Source organism: Geospiza fortis, unplaced genomic scaffold (genome assembly GCF_000277835.1).
Source record: "Geospiza fortis unplaced genomic scaffold, GeoFor_1.0 scaffold78, whole genome shotgun sequence".
NCBI lineage: Eukaryota > Metazoa > Chordata > Aves > Passeriformes > Thraupidae > Geospiza > Geospiza fortis.
The window spans coordinates 241,675-255,114 of NW_005054339.1; the positions used below are offsets into that span (position 1 = coordinate 241,675).

A 13,440-nucleotide genomic window follows, 5' to 3' on the forward strand; every position below is an offset into this window, starting at 1 on the left:
CCCAGGTGAGCTTGCAGAATGTGGCTGCTCTGAGGAACCTGTGCCTTCAGGGCTCCATCTCACAGTCAGCTCAAGTCCCTGCTCTTTCCCAATGGGGGCATCCATCCAGCAGCTCCTGCTTCTCTGGGAATTGTGTGCCCTGGAGGATCTCATCTCTATGATCACAGCTGCTGCTGTTGGAGAGAGGGAGCCTGGTTCTGTCTAGGGGTGAAGTCCTGCTCTGTGCTGAGATGTCAGAGCATGGCAGAGGCTGCTCCTTCCTCGAGGGAATCAGCCACTGGTTTATTCTGGGGGATTCAAAGTTAGACAAAGGGAGTGCTACTGCTTAAAAACGGTTGTAGTTTTAAAGCACATAGTTCTGCCTTCAAAACATCCCAGTGGGAATTACAGCTTATTTTATTACAGCTTATTTTATTACAACACTGTATTGTTTTATCTCACTGGCTAATCACATCTTTGTATCTTCTTGGTGTAGGCTTTCTTCTAGCTTGGCCATACCTAAGATAATGTTTGAGGTTACCAAATCTTACAGCCAAATGCAGCTTTTTCAACCTTAATGTTGTTCTGCACGGCTGTTTTTTATCTTGAAAGTAACACTTTGGCTGAGATGTGGTTCAGTGTTGAGAAAAAGGTGTGTGTTAGTCAGTTTAGTTGATTTGTACTAGTTCAGCCTAATTTACAGAATAAACCCATGAAAATCTCCCAAAGATGGTAACAACATACTTTAGAAAAGACATTAAGCAAATGAAATGCCTTATCTCCACCTCTGATTTTAATTTTCTCTTAAATTAGAAGTGTAACCCTTCTCCATCTATTTTTATGCAAGTAGCTATTGCTTGTGCTATTTCTTGGCATTGCAGGATATGAAATAATATTTCCTCTTTTTATGGCTTTGGTGGCGCCCATTTTTATGGCTTAAAGTTCTGTAGATGACCTTAAATTTCCTGTTTTTAATTTAGGACCCTCTGATTTTTGTTTAGAGAGACAAGAGGCTGATGTCCCTCAGGACAGTAAATCTGGTTGAATGGCTGGCACAGAACCTGAAGGGCTGTGGCTGCCTATTGCAAAGATCTGAGCTGGTGTGAGCTTTTCAGCCTGTTCCCACTTAAGCCCCACAATGGACCAGCTTTATTTCTAGCAGATTTCTGGAAAGTGCTAGTGCCTGCTTTCCTTCAGCAGTGTCCTTGGAATCAAAAGTCACATGCTTGTTTGCCAGGCCTGTGTGGTTGCACATGCCCTGGTAAGGAGTAGTGCTTGGAGGGTCTCGAGGCTTGGTGAGACAAAGCCATCACACTGGTGAGAGCCATGCTCTGTGCTGGAGCTTGGTGTAGAGATCTCTGGTTCTTTCTTCCAGCTGCCACTTCTGTGGCTTTATGGAAAGACCAAACAGCACAGCTGTGGTTACTGAAGAAGATCTGAGCAAGATTTCCAATATGGGGATGTTTCTGAGTGTGATGCTGGTGATTGTTTCTCCCAAGAGAAGCTGTCAGCTGACTGGGAGTTGTGTTCTTCCTGGGCAGGAGAAGATGCAGGACATCTACTGGCTGCTGCGCGTGTGCATCCGCACCATCGAGCACGGCGACAGGACGGGCTCGCTTTTTGCTTTCATGCCAGAATTCTACCTCAGCGTGGCTATGAACAGCTACAGTGCACTCAAGAACTACTTCAGCCCTGTCAACAGCATGGAGGAACTTCCAGGTGAGGGGATGGGGACACATTCCTGATTCTGGCCTGATAAAATCTAAAGCAAGCCACATCCTTATGGTGGAGTGGTAATTAGGCATCTTCCTTTCTGTGTCTGTTCCTGGTTGTGATGTGCTGCCCCAGTGTGTTGTTTGAGCTGTGGGGCAGGTGGTGAGCTGTGGTCACTGTGCTCAGGTAGGGAGCCCATGCCTTGTCTGAAGCTGTCACAGGGCTGACTGTAGTGAAAATCACTGGCAACTATGGATTGTGTTTCCAAGGAGGTATCAGGAATGGGCTGAGGTGCTGTAAGATGTGATAGCCTCAGTAATTTCTACCACAGCCTCCTGGTTTCTGGGTGGGAGAGGATGTTCCATGAGTGCAGAAATTGGGACTGCTTTTGAATTCCCCTGGGATTTGAAGATGTTCCTATGGAGATGATCATCCACTTGATGCCAAGAGTCTGTGTTTAGGTGGATTCTGTCTGTGCACATTCTGTGCTTTCCTGGCTAAATGATCTTTCTGAGCTCTTAGCAAATAGTTCTGTGCTTTCCAGAGCCCATGAAGGTAAGAAAAGCTTCTGTTCCCACCAACAGGACATAGCTAAGTGCTCTTGTTTGGGCAAGAGCAGACTTGAGCAGTAGCAATTTCTACAGTGCATGCAGGCTGGACGTGGCTTTTCTGCAAAGACCTAGGGTGCTTTTTGTGTTGCTCAGCCTCTTCTGCACATGACACTTCTCCCTTGCCATCCAACTCTGTTGCATGGTTTTATCTTTCCCTGAATAACTGTTTCAGTCTCTGCTCTTCTGGAAGTGAATGTGTCTTCCCAGCTCTCTGTTTTGACAACTGGACACACAGCTAAGCTGCAGGTAGCTGTAGCAGAAATTCATTCCATGGCCTGTGCCATGTCCACAGAGCAGTGGGACCACAGGGCTCCCCTCAGGCTGCTGCCATGACCCTGCTCCCTCCTTCTCTTGCAGGCTATGAAGAGACCCTTATGCGCCTCGCTGCCATCCTGGCCAAGCATTTTGCTGACTCGAGGATTGTGGGCACAGGTGAGGCTGCATTCCTGTGCTTTTGGGGTGATAATGTCACAGGTCTGGCCAGTGCCGCTGCCAGTGGCTCACCAGGCTTCTGCTAGGATTTGTCTGCTGAATCTGTTCAGTGCCTATGCCTCTACATTCAAAATGAGGCTGGGTACTGTCCTTACCCTGCTTGTGTCAGGGTAGACACATGACCTAGGACACCCTTTTGAGAGCAGGCCTCATGTCCCAGCTGCCTGCATATCCAGTCTGGGCTTCCTTCTTAGCTGCCTGAGCCTAAGTATGCTCTCTGTGTCAGCAGGGACAATGTGCCTCTACACGAGGGCCAGTGCCTCCCAGCCAGTGGCATTCAGGTGCTCCCTGGTGTGCTGTGTGTCCCTGGGTGCCTGGCCTAGTCCCTTGTCATTCCTCCCCAGACATCCGGGACTCCCTGATGCAGGCGTTGGCCAGCTACGTCTGCTACCCCCACTCGCTGCGCGCTGTGGAGAGGATCCCAGAAGAGCAGTAAGTGCTGCCCTGCCTGTTCTGGGGAGCTGGGGCAGGGCTGGGGTGGTGGCAGGGCTGGGTGAGCGAGCAGGAGGGCTGCCAAGCACCACTGAGGGTCCACGAGTTACCAGCAGGGTGGTGGAGTTGATTTGGGAGCCTTCTGTCACCCTTCTGCCAGTGGCTTTGCTCTGCCCCAGCTTCACGGGTCCTACTGTGTGTGCTGCTCAGTCTCCTGTTCCCAAACCCTGTGGGCTGACCTGTGTCCCTGTCTGGCAGGAGGATCTCCATGATGAAGAACCTCCTGGCTCCCTATGAGCAGCGACCCTGGGCACAGACCAACTGGATCCTCGTCAGGCTGTGGCGGGTGAGCATCCTGCATCCCTGCCCCTCTCAGCACCTGGGGCTGCTGGGACACTGAACATTCCACTTCCCAGTAGCAGCAAAACTGTTTTTCAGAAACGTTTTTCAGCCTCTAAGATCTTTCCTTACCTCTTTTGCCAGGGCTGTGGCTTTGGGTACAGATACACACGGCTCCCACACCTGCTGAAAACCAAGCCTGAGGATGCCAGCCTCCCCAGCCTGCAGAGTGAGTGGGACAGGGATTGGCACTCAGGGCTGTCATGGGTGCTGAGGGAGCACCAGCCTCTTCCTTAGCAGCTTTCCCTGTGGGCCAGGCCAGCTGTTGGGATAGTTGCCAAAGGAGGGTATTCCTGGCCAAATATCCAGGCCTGATTTTTACAGCCTGGCCATCCCCAGCCTCTCTACTGGTGATTTGGGCATGCCAAATGATGAGTTACACCCATCATAAATAGGGGTTCTGCCCTCCAAAGGAGAGGTGAGAGGCCCAGGACTGCATCCTTAGCAGAGTTTTAGCCTGAGAGCAAGCTCTGCCATGTGCCCAGTGAAGAGCTGCTGTGGGGAAGAGCTGTCGTGTTTGCCAAGCAGCAGTGCCCTGTGAGAGGGAGGGGGTGCCCAAGGAGACAGGCACTGTGTGAGTTTGCAGTCAGGGAGTGTTTTTATTCTGGCATCTCTCAGAGCCTGGCAGGGCCTGTCCTGCCTTGGGCACTGCAGTTTGAGGGGTTTCTCAGCTCTGTTGTGGCTGAGGAAGGTATGGGGAGAAGTTGCTTTTCTTAAGCTGAAGAACGTGTCCCCATCTTTACCCTCCCAGGTTCTGGGCTTGTGTGGATACATTCCTGATGCCCCTCTGCTGTGGAAAAGGCTTTGTGCCAGACTTTGTTCCTGGAGAGCTGCTCAGGAATGGGGGACAGAAGGACAGGTGGCACATGGAGGTGTATGCTGAGCCCTGTCCAGGGAGCTGCCTGTCTGTTCTAACAGAACTCTTGTTCTCTTTTCTCTCTCCTGCCCATGGTGCCCAGGGGATCTCTCTGTTGCTAGTTTCCAGAGTAAGTTTGTTCTGTGACCTTCTCTTGTCTGGTGGAGTAGCTTTAGAGAGCTCCCTGCTTCCGCTCTTCTGCCTAGAGAGACCCTTCTTTGTAGGCAGAGAGCTTCACAAGGGGTTGTTTTCCTCAGTTCCATCCCTGGGAGAAGCCAGGGGGCTGTGCCCACGTGTCAGTCTCTGAGGCTGCATCATGGACCTGCTCTTGCAGCTGTTTTACCAGGGTTACCTCTGGGGTCAGAGCCCTGCTGGGGGGGTTCCTCTCATCCTTAGGTGGGATGGAGAAGCCCTGGCACACGTGCAGGAGGGATCTCATGGCTGTGCCTCACTCTCCTACTGCACAACCCAGGCACTGAGTGGCTGTCACCAGTCCTGTGGGTGGGAACCAAGCTCAGCCCATCCTGGGGAGGTCTGGGGCAGCAGCAGAGCTGCTCAGCTCTTGAGGCCTTGCTCCACACATCCTGTGGCTCCACAGAGTCTGAGCCTGAGCCCAGAGTGGCCCTGCTGCCTACTGGGGACTTACTCTTGGGAGAGCTATTCTAAGGCTCAACCAAATCAATAATGAATGCTGATTTAATTGAGGAGGGACAGGGGACTCAGAGGTGTCCTTGAGATGCTGCCCAGGGAAGGAGGAGGAGGTGACCCCCCCTCCCCTTCACACCCATCAGTCTTCACCTTGTTGCAATTTGAGCGCTGGCAGAGTCAGTGGGACAAACTGCTGAGCTGAGGAAATCCCTGTTGGTCTGGGTCTGCTGCTGCAGGCCAGGCTGGAGGGAGTGTGGGCAAATGCCTCTTCTCTGGTGCTCCAGCCTTGTCCTGCTTTTGGGGTGCTTCTTTGGAAGGCTGCACAGGTGGGGGAGGTTTGCCTGGCTGCCTCACAACATCCATGAAGCACCCAGAGCACAGAGTTCCTGGTCTCCTCTGCTGCCTCTTGCCCGTGCTCACTGGGGGTGAGCAGTGGATGCTGCCTGGCTTAGCCCAAGGGGGCTGAGGCTCAGAAAGGCCATCTGTGTGCCTGCTTGTTCTTAGAGTTATTTCTCAGCTTCACTGGCACTGAACAGCTCTCATGCAAGCAGAGCTCTACCTCAATTTGGCTCCTGAGAGCAGACAGGGGCAGTTGTGCTTGCTGGTGCTGCAGGGACTTGTTTTGGTTTCACCAGGACGTGCTGGCAGGGCCAGGTGCTGTCCTGGCACACACAGGTGCTGCTGCAGGGACTTGTTTTGGTTTCACCATGCCGAGTTGGCAGGGCCAGGTGCTGCCCTGGCACACACAGCAGGAGCAGCAGTGGTGGCTCCGTGCTGGGCCCAGCCTGGCTTGGAAAAGCAAGAGCTGCAGGGTGGCTTCAGGTTGTGTCACAGGGCTGCTCTGCCCCAGGCCTTCCGCCCACACAGCCCTCAGGTGGAGGGAGGGTAGGTGGGACCATGAGATCATCGAGCTGAGATGTTGTGCAACACAGGCCAGAGAGTTCACTCATGTCCCCTTCCCAAGTCCAGCAAATTGGCTAAGCTGAAGAGGACTTTCAGGAGGAGATCCCACCTCGATCTGACAACACCAAAAGCATCAGCTGGTAGTAGTTGAACTGTCCAAGCCCTTCTGATGGTGATTGTTCACCCTCAGAAATAAATCCATAGCTTGTGGTTCCTGATGAGAGTCATAGAATGGTTTGGATTGGAAGGAACCTTACAGCTCATTCTCGTTCCAAGCCCCTGCCGTGAGCAGGGACACTTTTCCACTAGACCAGGTTGCTCCAAGCCATGCCCATCCTGGCTCTAAACACTTCCAGGGATGGGGTGTCCATAACTTCTTGGGGCAACCTCTGCCAGGCTTTCACCACCCTCACAATAAAGATTTTTTTCCCTGATATCTAATCTAAACCTGCTCTCTCTCAGTTTGAAGCCACTTCCCCTACCTAACCTCACTTTCTGCCTTCCACTGCTGCTGCCCTGCCTTTCTCTGCTTTACAACATTTTATTCTTCAGAAGCACTTGTGTACCGGGGTAAACTCATTTCTTGGTCCTTTTCAGTGGCAAGAAATACATGGCCTCTCTTTCTTATTCAGGAAGAGGTTTTGCTTTTCTCTGAGCCCTGTGGGGTGTTCACCCTTGCCATGTTTTTAGCAGCCCCAGAGGTTTTGGTGCCATGCAGGAGGGAACCTTCCCTGATGTGCTGCTCATGGAGCCAAAACTCATATTAGCTGGTTTGCCAGGGCTTTGCTTTGGAGGCACACAGGATCCTAGGAGCCCTGGGCCATCCTGGTGCCTCACACCCAACCTCAAGGATGTCTCATCCCCCAGGTGCTGCCTGCTTTGCTTTGCCTTGCCCTGCAGCCTCCCCTTTGCTCCTCTCTCAATGCATCTCTGACATGGGCTCACAGATACAGCTGGAGCCTTTCAAAATCTCACATTGCTGTTGGGTGGAGCTGCTTTGCTTCTGAACCTGGTCCATTTGGGGCTTTCTCCTTCTGTGCTCAAGCTTTGCTGTAAATGCTGCTGTGTCCAGAGACCCCCTTGGGCTGCTGACCAAGAGGTCTCCCAATTAGCCCTGTTAGAAATCTTGCTGGGTCATTAGCAAACTATAAAAGTACATCATTACCTTCCTGTAATGAAAGTATGTGACCGCTTCTTTAGCATTATCTAGTAGGAGCACTTATTGAAGGCTTCCACTTCTCCTGCTTTATTAATTTTTAACTCTCTCTAATAATGGGCTTCTGCTACTGTTATACTTTCTGCCATTACTACTTCTGTTAAATAATTCTGCTGTATTTTTTTCCTATAGTTGAAAAATCTTTGCATTACCATAGTCAGTCAAGGATGTTTTTTATGTCTTCTCCATCTATTGCCCCTTTTCTCCTTGCTTTTGCCTACCATTTCCTATGTTTGATTATGTTCACTTTACCTCCTATGTTTTAACTTATATCTTTGCTTCATCATGCTCTCAGTGACCCTTTTAACCCAGGTGCTTGCTGGAGCACTGGGGTTTCTGGCTTCCTTATAATCTTCTTAAAGAACTCTGTGTTTTAATTCACTGTTTCCCCTACCTAGATTTTCTTTTCCTCTATTCTGTTTATATTTTTGCAGGGAAGTTTCTGTTGTGGAAACATCAGATGTATCTCCAACCCCTTGGTTCCACGCTCTGTTGCCCATGTTAAATGTATTGAGGTCAAAATTTCTGGCCTTGAAAAACTGCCAATTTCTGTTCCAATGACTGATGTTTATCTGCCATAACAAAGGCTAAGCCATGATTGAGTGGCTTTTGTATGAGGGAGGTACAAATTTTGAAGCATTGATGATTTCCTAGTGCCAGGATCAAGATAGTTTCCCCATCAGTGAGTATCCACAGGCTCCCTGGGAAATGCCATCCCTGCCTGCAGTGGCACATTAGGGATGTGGCATTGCCCAGGAGGGCAGTGGTAACTCAGGTGGGTGGGAATGTCCCAGCAAAGATGAACATATTGCAAATAAAGATGGGCACAGCACCAGGACTGGGTTTTGCATACCAGTAATAATTACCTCTTCTGGGAACTTGTGCAAGGAATGAAGCTGTTTGTGCTGTATTCCAGGGCTTGTTCCTTACATTGCTTTCAAAGAGTAGCAGTGATCTTAGCATCTTTAGATTCAGAATCCTCTTGGGATCAACAAAAGCCAAGGCAATAATTGTTTCCTGGTGTTAGGTTTAAAACCTTCAATAAACCTATTTACCTGTGGAGAGGTTTGACAAAAGGCACCAGTTGTCAATGCTCTTGTAGTCTGGCACAGTCTGCCAGGAAAAGTATTTTAAGGACCCAGAATTGCAGAATCACACCACTCATTGCAAAAAGACTGTGAGGAAATAGTCATTGACTAAAAATCAGGATAAAGCAAGTTATTACAAGCGTGGGACCATCCTTCAAAAAACCAAAGCTGCCTTCAAATGAGGTAGACCTTGGCTGGGCAGCTCATCCTGGGATCTGTCCTGACTTGCAGTGTTAGTAAAAGAGGCTTTGGCAGCAGACCAGCAGGACAACATGCAGAGTTCTTCCATGAGGAGTGGTGATCTGTGCCTAGAACTGCTTTGGTACTTGAAGGTTGGAAAGGGACTAACACGTTGGCAATTTTAACCAAAAGCAGTTTTTACATGCTGAAGGAAGGCTGGGGACAAGAAGTCCGTAAAAACTTAACCCTGCAGGAGGACTTTTCAATTCTGAATGACTGGGAGAGAAAACATGGATAGAATTCAGCATCACCAAGTGTAGAGTGGTGGAGGAAGAGTGTGCTGTGCCCCTTCACCCATCACTGACAGAGAAGTCAAGGTTTGCCCCAGCATTGACTCCTGGGCTTCTCCTCTTGTGCCTCAGGACAGTTCCTGGGGGTTATCCTTGAACTGACAACCTATTGTAATCTTTTAGAGAAGAGCAGCTTGATGTTCAATCCAAGGACAAATTACACAACAGGAATTGTGAGGAAAGCAAACCAGAACAAAACCAAAACCACATTATGCCTTTGTGCAAATCTGCCATGTGCTTGTGGTTTGGATGCTGTGTGTGCTTCTGATTGCACCTCTCCAAGGAAAACCTGGGAGAGATGTTGGGCTTCAGGGAGGTGTGGCAAAAGGGACAAAGATGGGACAGTTTCAGTGGGAAAAACTGCACTGGCTGGGGCTGATCCTGTTTAAAGGACTGTCATGAAGGTGTGGAATCACAGCTAGCTGGAGGAGGTGACTGGAGAGGAGCATCTTGCTGTCTCTACCACCAGAAGGAAGGGGTTACAGAGAATAAATATTAACAAATAAAGCGAGTAGGAGCCAAGCTCCAATCTGAATTCCTCCTGCTACACACAGCTGAAGTGTGGAATGTTACTCTGGGACATGTTTAATGCTAAAGGCTTACACAGTTTCAGGGGTCTCTGGGCAAGAAATCCCCAGAGGAGCAATAAATATGTAAAAAGGATGTCTGGCTTGGCCAGTTCCTGAGCCACGTGCAGCCAAAGGCTGGGAAAGTACATGTGGGTGGGAGCAGGACATCAAAGACATTTGTCGTGATGAAATCCCTCCCAAAAATGAGCTTTTAGGCAGGATCAAAGCTGGGCCACTGGCCTGCTTGGGGTTATTATGCACTGTGAGATTCAGTGAGTGTCCTCCATAATAACAGAAGTTCATTGCATTTGCTAGTGGGTATTCACAGAATAATTTGTCCTGTTTCCATTTCAGATGACAGCCTCCTGTCATCCCTCCCTGGCTTTGCTAATCCCAGCTGGCAATCTGCCTGTAGTTATGCCTTGATTCTTGATCCCTATGGATGTGATGGAAGTTGTCCTGTGTTTGCTTTGCCACGCTGGCCCTTCAAGAAGGCTGCAACCCCAGAGAGCTTCTGCAGTCACAGCACAGCTTGTTCCTCTGGGCATGGCAGTCCTGGTGCTGCCAGGGTTTCCACCTGCTGTTTCTAATAGCTTCTAGTAGAGGAAAATGTTGTTAGATTGAGGTTTTCCCCCATAGCTGGTAAATCTGCTTGTTTCTCTTTCCAAGCCCTGAGTTTTGGGCTGAACTGCACTACCCTTCCCTTGTCATATTGAATGTTCTGTGAGCCTCTTGCTGACAGTGGGTTCTTCTGCTGGTGAGCAGCATCTGTCCCATTTGTGCCCCCTTCTTTTCCCTGCCCATCCGTGGGGCTGGTGTCCCACACAGCTCTGACTGTGCTTCCCAGCTGCTGGGCCTGACCTCTGTGGTCCTGAAAGTGAGGAAGTCCAGAAATGAGATGCCACAAAAGCAATGGGATGTGTCTGTTCTTGGGCTGAACCTGGCTGGGGAGTGTGGGCAGCTCTGCCTGGCCCTGCTAAGGGCAGAACGAGCCTCAGCTCCATACAGAATCCTCTCAGGAGTGGGATTTACTGAATGCCTTCCTCCCCACACACAGGCAGACAGGCACAGCCATGTGAGGCTGTGCTGGCTCCAGGCAGCTGCTGCCACGCTGGTATCAGGAGCAATTAATGCTGAGCTGACCATGGGCCTCTGCAGAGCTGAGCAAGAGGGATGCTGAGCTGCAGGGCAGTGCTCCTGTGCATGTGGGCAGCAGCAAGCACAGAGGGCTCTTCCCTGGCTAATTCAGGCTGGCATTGGAAAGAAGTGCTGGGAGGCCCAACAGTCACGATCAGTGCTCAGAACAGTCCTTGTGCCAGTTCCCAGTGTCCTGCCATCTCTGCTTACTGTAAGGTGTAGCAGGCCCCGAGCTGGCTGGGGCCCCATGGAGGGCCAAGGCTTAACGATAGGAATTGCTAAGTCATGATGAAAGAGCAAAAGAAGCCCCTCTCTTCTGCCTTTTGGACCCCAGCTTATCTCTGTAACCCCACAGGTCACTTTCCCTTAACCCCTACCATTGGACAAGTTTGGATCCCCTTATGCCCTATAAAAGGGGCTGTTTTAGCCCATTCTGGTTAGAAGAGCCATCGCTGGAACCTTTCACAGACCCCTCAATAAAACCATCACTGTGGAACCCCAGGACGTTTTTCTTCTCCTCTCTCGCAGTGTCTGCTTCCTCACTAGCCTGGGCACCTTAGCAAGCAAAGAGCTGGAATCCTGAGAGAGCTGATAATCACTAAAGAGCTGATATCCATTGTGCTTGCTAAGATAGCCAACTGCTGAGAGCAGCCTGGGTACTTGGACACTCTGTCCCTGTGAAGAACTGAGCTATCCAGCCCGTGCTGCCTGCTCGGGGGCGAATCAGCCCAGCAGGGAGTCGGGATTAGTAAGGCACAAGCCAACATTTCCCAAGCCCAGGACTGGTCTCTCAGCCTGCCCTTGCCCCTGACTCGTGGCTGCCCTGTGAGCAGGCCCCTGAAGCTGTCTCTGTGTGGTTTCAGAGCCGTGTCCCTCCACCTTGCTGCAGCGGCACATGGCAGACCTGCTCCGCAGTGACCGTGACCTGGCCCCCAGCTTCCTCAACAGCGTCCTGAACCAGCTGAACTGGGCCTTCTCCGAGTTCATTGGCATGATCCAGGAGGTGGGTGTGCCCCAGGGCTGTGGGGTGCAGCGCTCCGTGGGTGCCGTGTCCTGCACACAGGGGCTCAGGGCACAACTCACTGGGCTGGGGTGGCAGCCCTCCTTTGGGAAGGGGCTCCTTTTGAAGCTGTCTCCATTGCTTGGCAGATCCAGCAGGCAGCAGAGCGCCTGGAGAGGAACTTTGTGGACAGCCGGCAGCTGAAGGTGTGTGCCACCTGCTTTGACCTGTCGGTGAGCCTGCTCAGGGTGCTGGAAATGACTGTCACACTGGCCCCAGAGATCTTCCTCGACTGGAACCGCCCCTCCTCGGAGCTGCTGCTCCGGAGGCTCGCCCAGGTACCCTCTTGTGTGAAGAAGCAGCATCTGGAGGGGCATGGGGACCCCTCTGCCCTCTCTGTGGATGTGTGATGAACCAGGGGCTCCTGCTGCAAGTGCTGTAGTACTTAGAGGTGCTGCAGAATGGGTGTGCTCCCTAAAATCTCTGCATATCAACTGTTCCCCTCCTTTGCAACTGCTCTGGTCACAGCTGATTTCTACCTCTGCTGGGAGGGAGGGTGACAGCTGCTTAAATCTTCCTTATAAGGGGCCAGTAAGTGCTGAATGCCTGTGACAAGCAGTGCCATGAAATGTGGAGAGAAGGTGTGATATTTCTGGGTGAGGAGCTGTGGAGAGTGTAGCTGGTTTCACAGGGCACACACTCCAGTGTTTTGCAGGCATCTTGGTCCTTTATCTCTCAGTCTTAGAATTTGGTACTAAATGTCTCCACTTCCCTGCCACAGTGATTGGGACAGCCCCATTCCAACTCACAGCACCCCTTAGGCTCCAGTAAATTAATTTATTTTCTAAAGCATGAGCAATCCTGGAAAGCCCTGAGGGCAGCCTGCCCTTGTACATGCTGGGTTGGTGCAGAGCAGTCAGATGTACCTTGGCAGTACCACAGAGGTTCATACTTTGGGCTCAGGGCTCTGAGCAAATGAAACAGAGTGAGAGGTAGCGGGGTCTGGTACCATAATCATGAGGGAAGTGCTCAGCTGAGGGAGGAGGAAGGTGAGGGGCCCTTAGCAGGTGCTTTGGCAAGCTGGGGAATGTGCAGCAGAGAGTGGGGTGCTGCAGCTTCCTCCTTGCTACCTGTTGCTGTTATGAAGCCATGCCCCAGCACTGACCAGGCCCACAGAGGGGTGCAGTGTGCTGCTGTTGTGCATTGGGACAGCAGGAAGAGGGATTTTGCATTTGAGAGATGGAGCTCAGCTTGCAGCAGTTGTGTCAAGCCTGGAGCAGTCCCTACTGGTCCCGCTGGGGGTTTGGGTGGGAGCTGATGGTGGCTAATGAGGTGTGGTCACAGCTGATTCCATCCCTGCAGAGTGCTCTCTGCACTCACCCTGTGCTTCAGAGCTGGTGGGTCCATCCTGCTGCCAGCTGCAGGCAGGGCAGAACCTGGACTCTGCTTCACCCTGCTGACCCTGCTTCTGCCCACGGCTGCCAGCTCACTCTTCACAGGTTCTGGCTGTCCTGGGGACTGTAGCTTCTGCTTGCCAGGAGCTTTTCTCTGCAGAAGTAGCTTGGCTTCTTCAGGTGGGAATTCAGATTTAGGTGGGAGGTGCTGACATTCAGGTGTCTTGGCCTCAAACTGACTCTTCGCTGGGAGGTTTTGATTTGGTACAACCACTGTGATGTGGTACCACTCCCTCCATGCCAGGGCCAAGCTAGGTGTGTGCTGTGAGCCTCCCTCTGTGCATCCACCAGCTCTCAGGCACTGAGTCCAGACTATAGGGACATGATGCCCCAAAGCTCTTCAGATGCTGCTCACAGGAAGGCCCATCCAGAAAATACAAACCCTCTCTGCTTTTCCCTCCACAGCTCCTGAA

At 51.3% G+C, this 13,440-nt stretch overlaps 1 protein-coding gene across 1 annotated transcript in view; it reads left to right on the forward strand.

Moving 5' to 3' along the window:
- The window catches only part of RNF123 (ring finger protein 123), a 45,807-nt gene that overhangs the window by 19,734 nt on the left and 12,633 nt on the right, over window positions 1-13,440 (forward strand). The window contains exons 26-32 of the mRNA XM_031058218.1: window positions 1,521-1,698; window positions 2,661-2,735; window positions 3,140-3,227; window positions 3,486-3,573; window positions 3,711-3,795; window positions 11,437-11,576; window positions 11,723-11,921. Of these exons, the coding sequence (XP_030914078.1) occupies window positions 1,521-1,698; window positions 2,661-2,735; window positions 3,140-3,227; window positions 3,486-3,573; window positions 3,711-3,795; window positions 11,437-11,576; window positions 11,723-11,921 (853 nt within the window). The remainder of the gene's footprint in view (window positions 1-1,520; window positions 1,699-2,660; window positions 2,736-3,139; window positions 3,228-3,485; window positions 3,574-3,710; window positions 3,796-11,436; window positions 11,577-11,722; window positions 11,922-13,440) is intronic.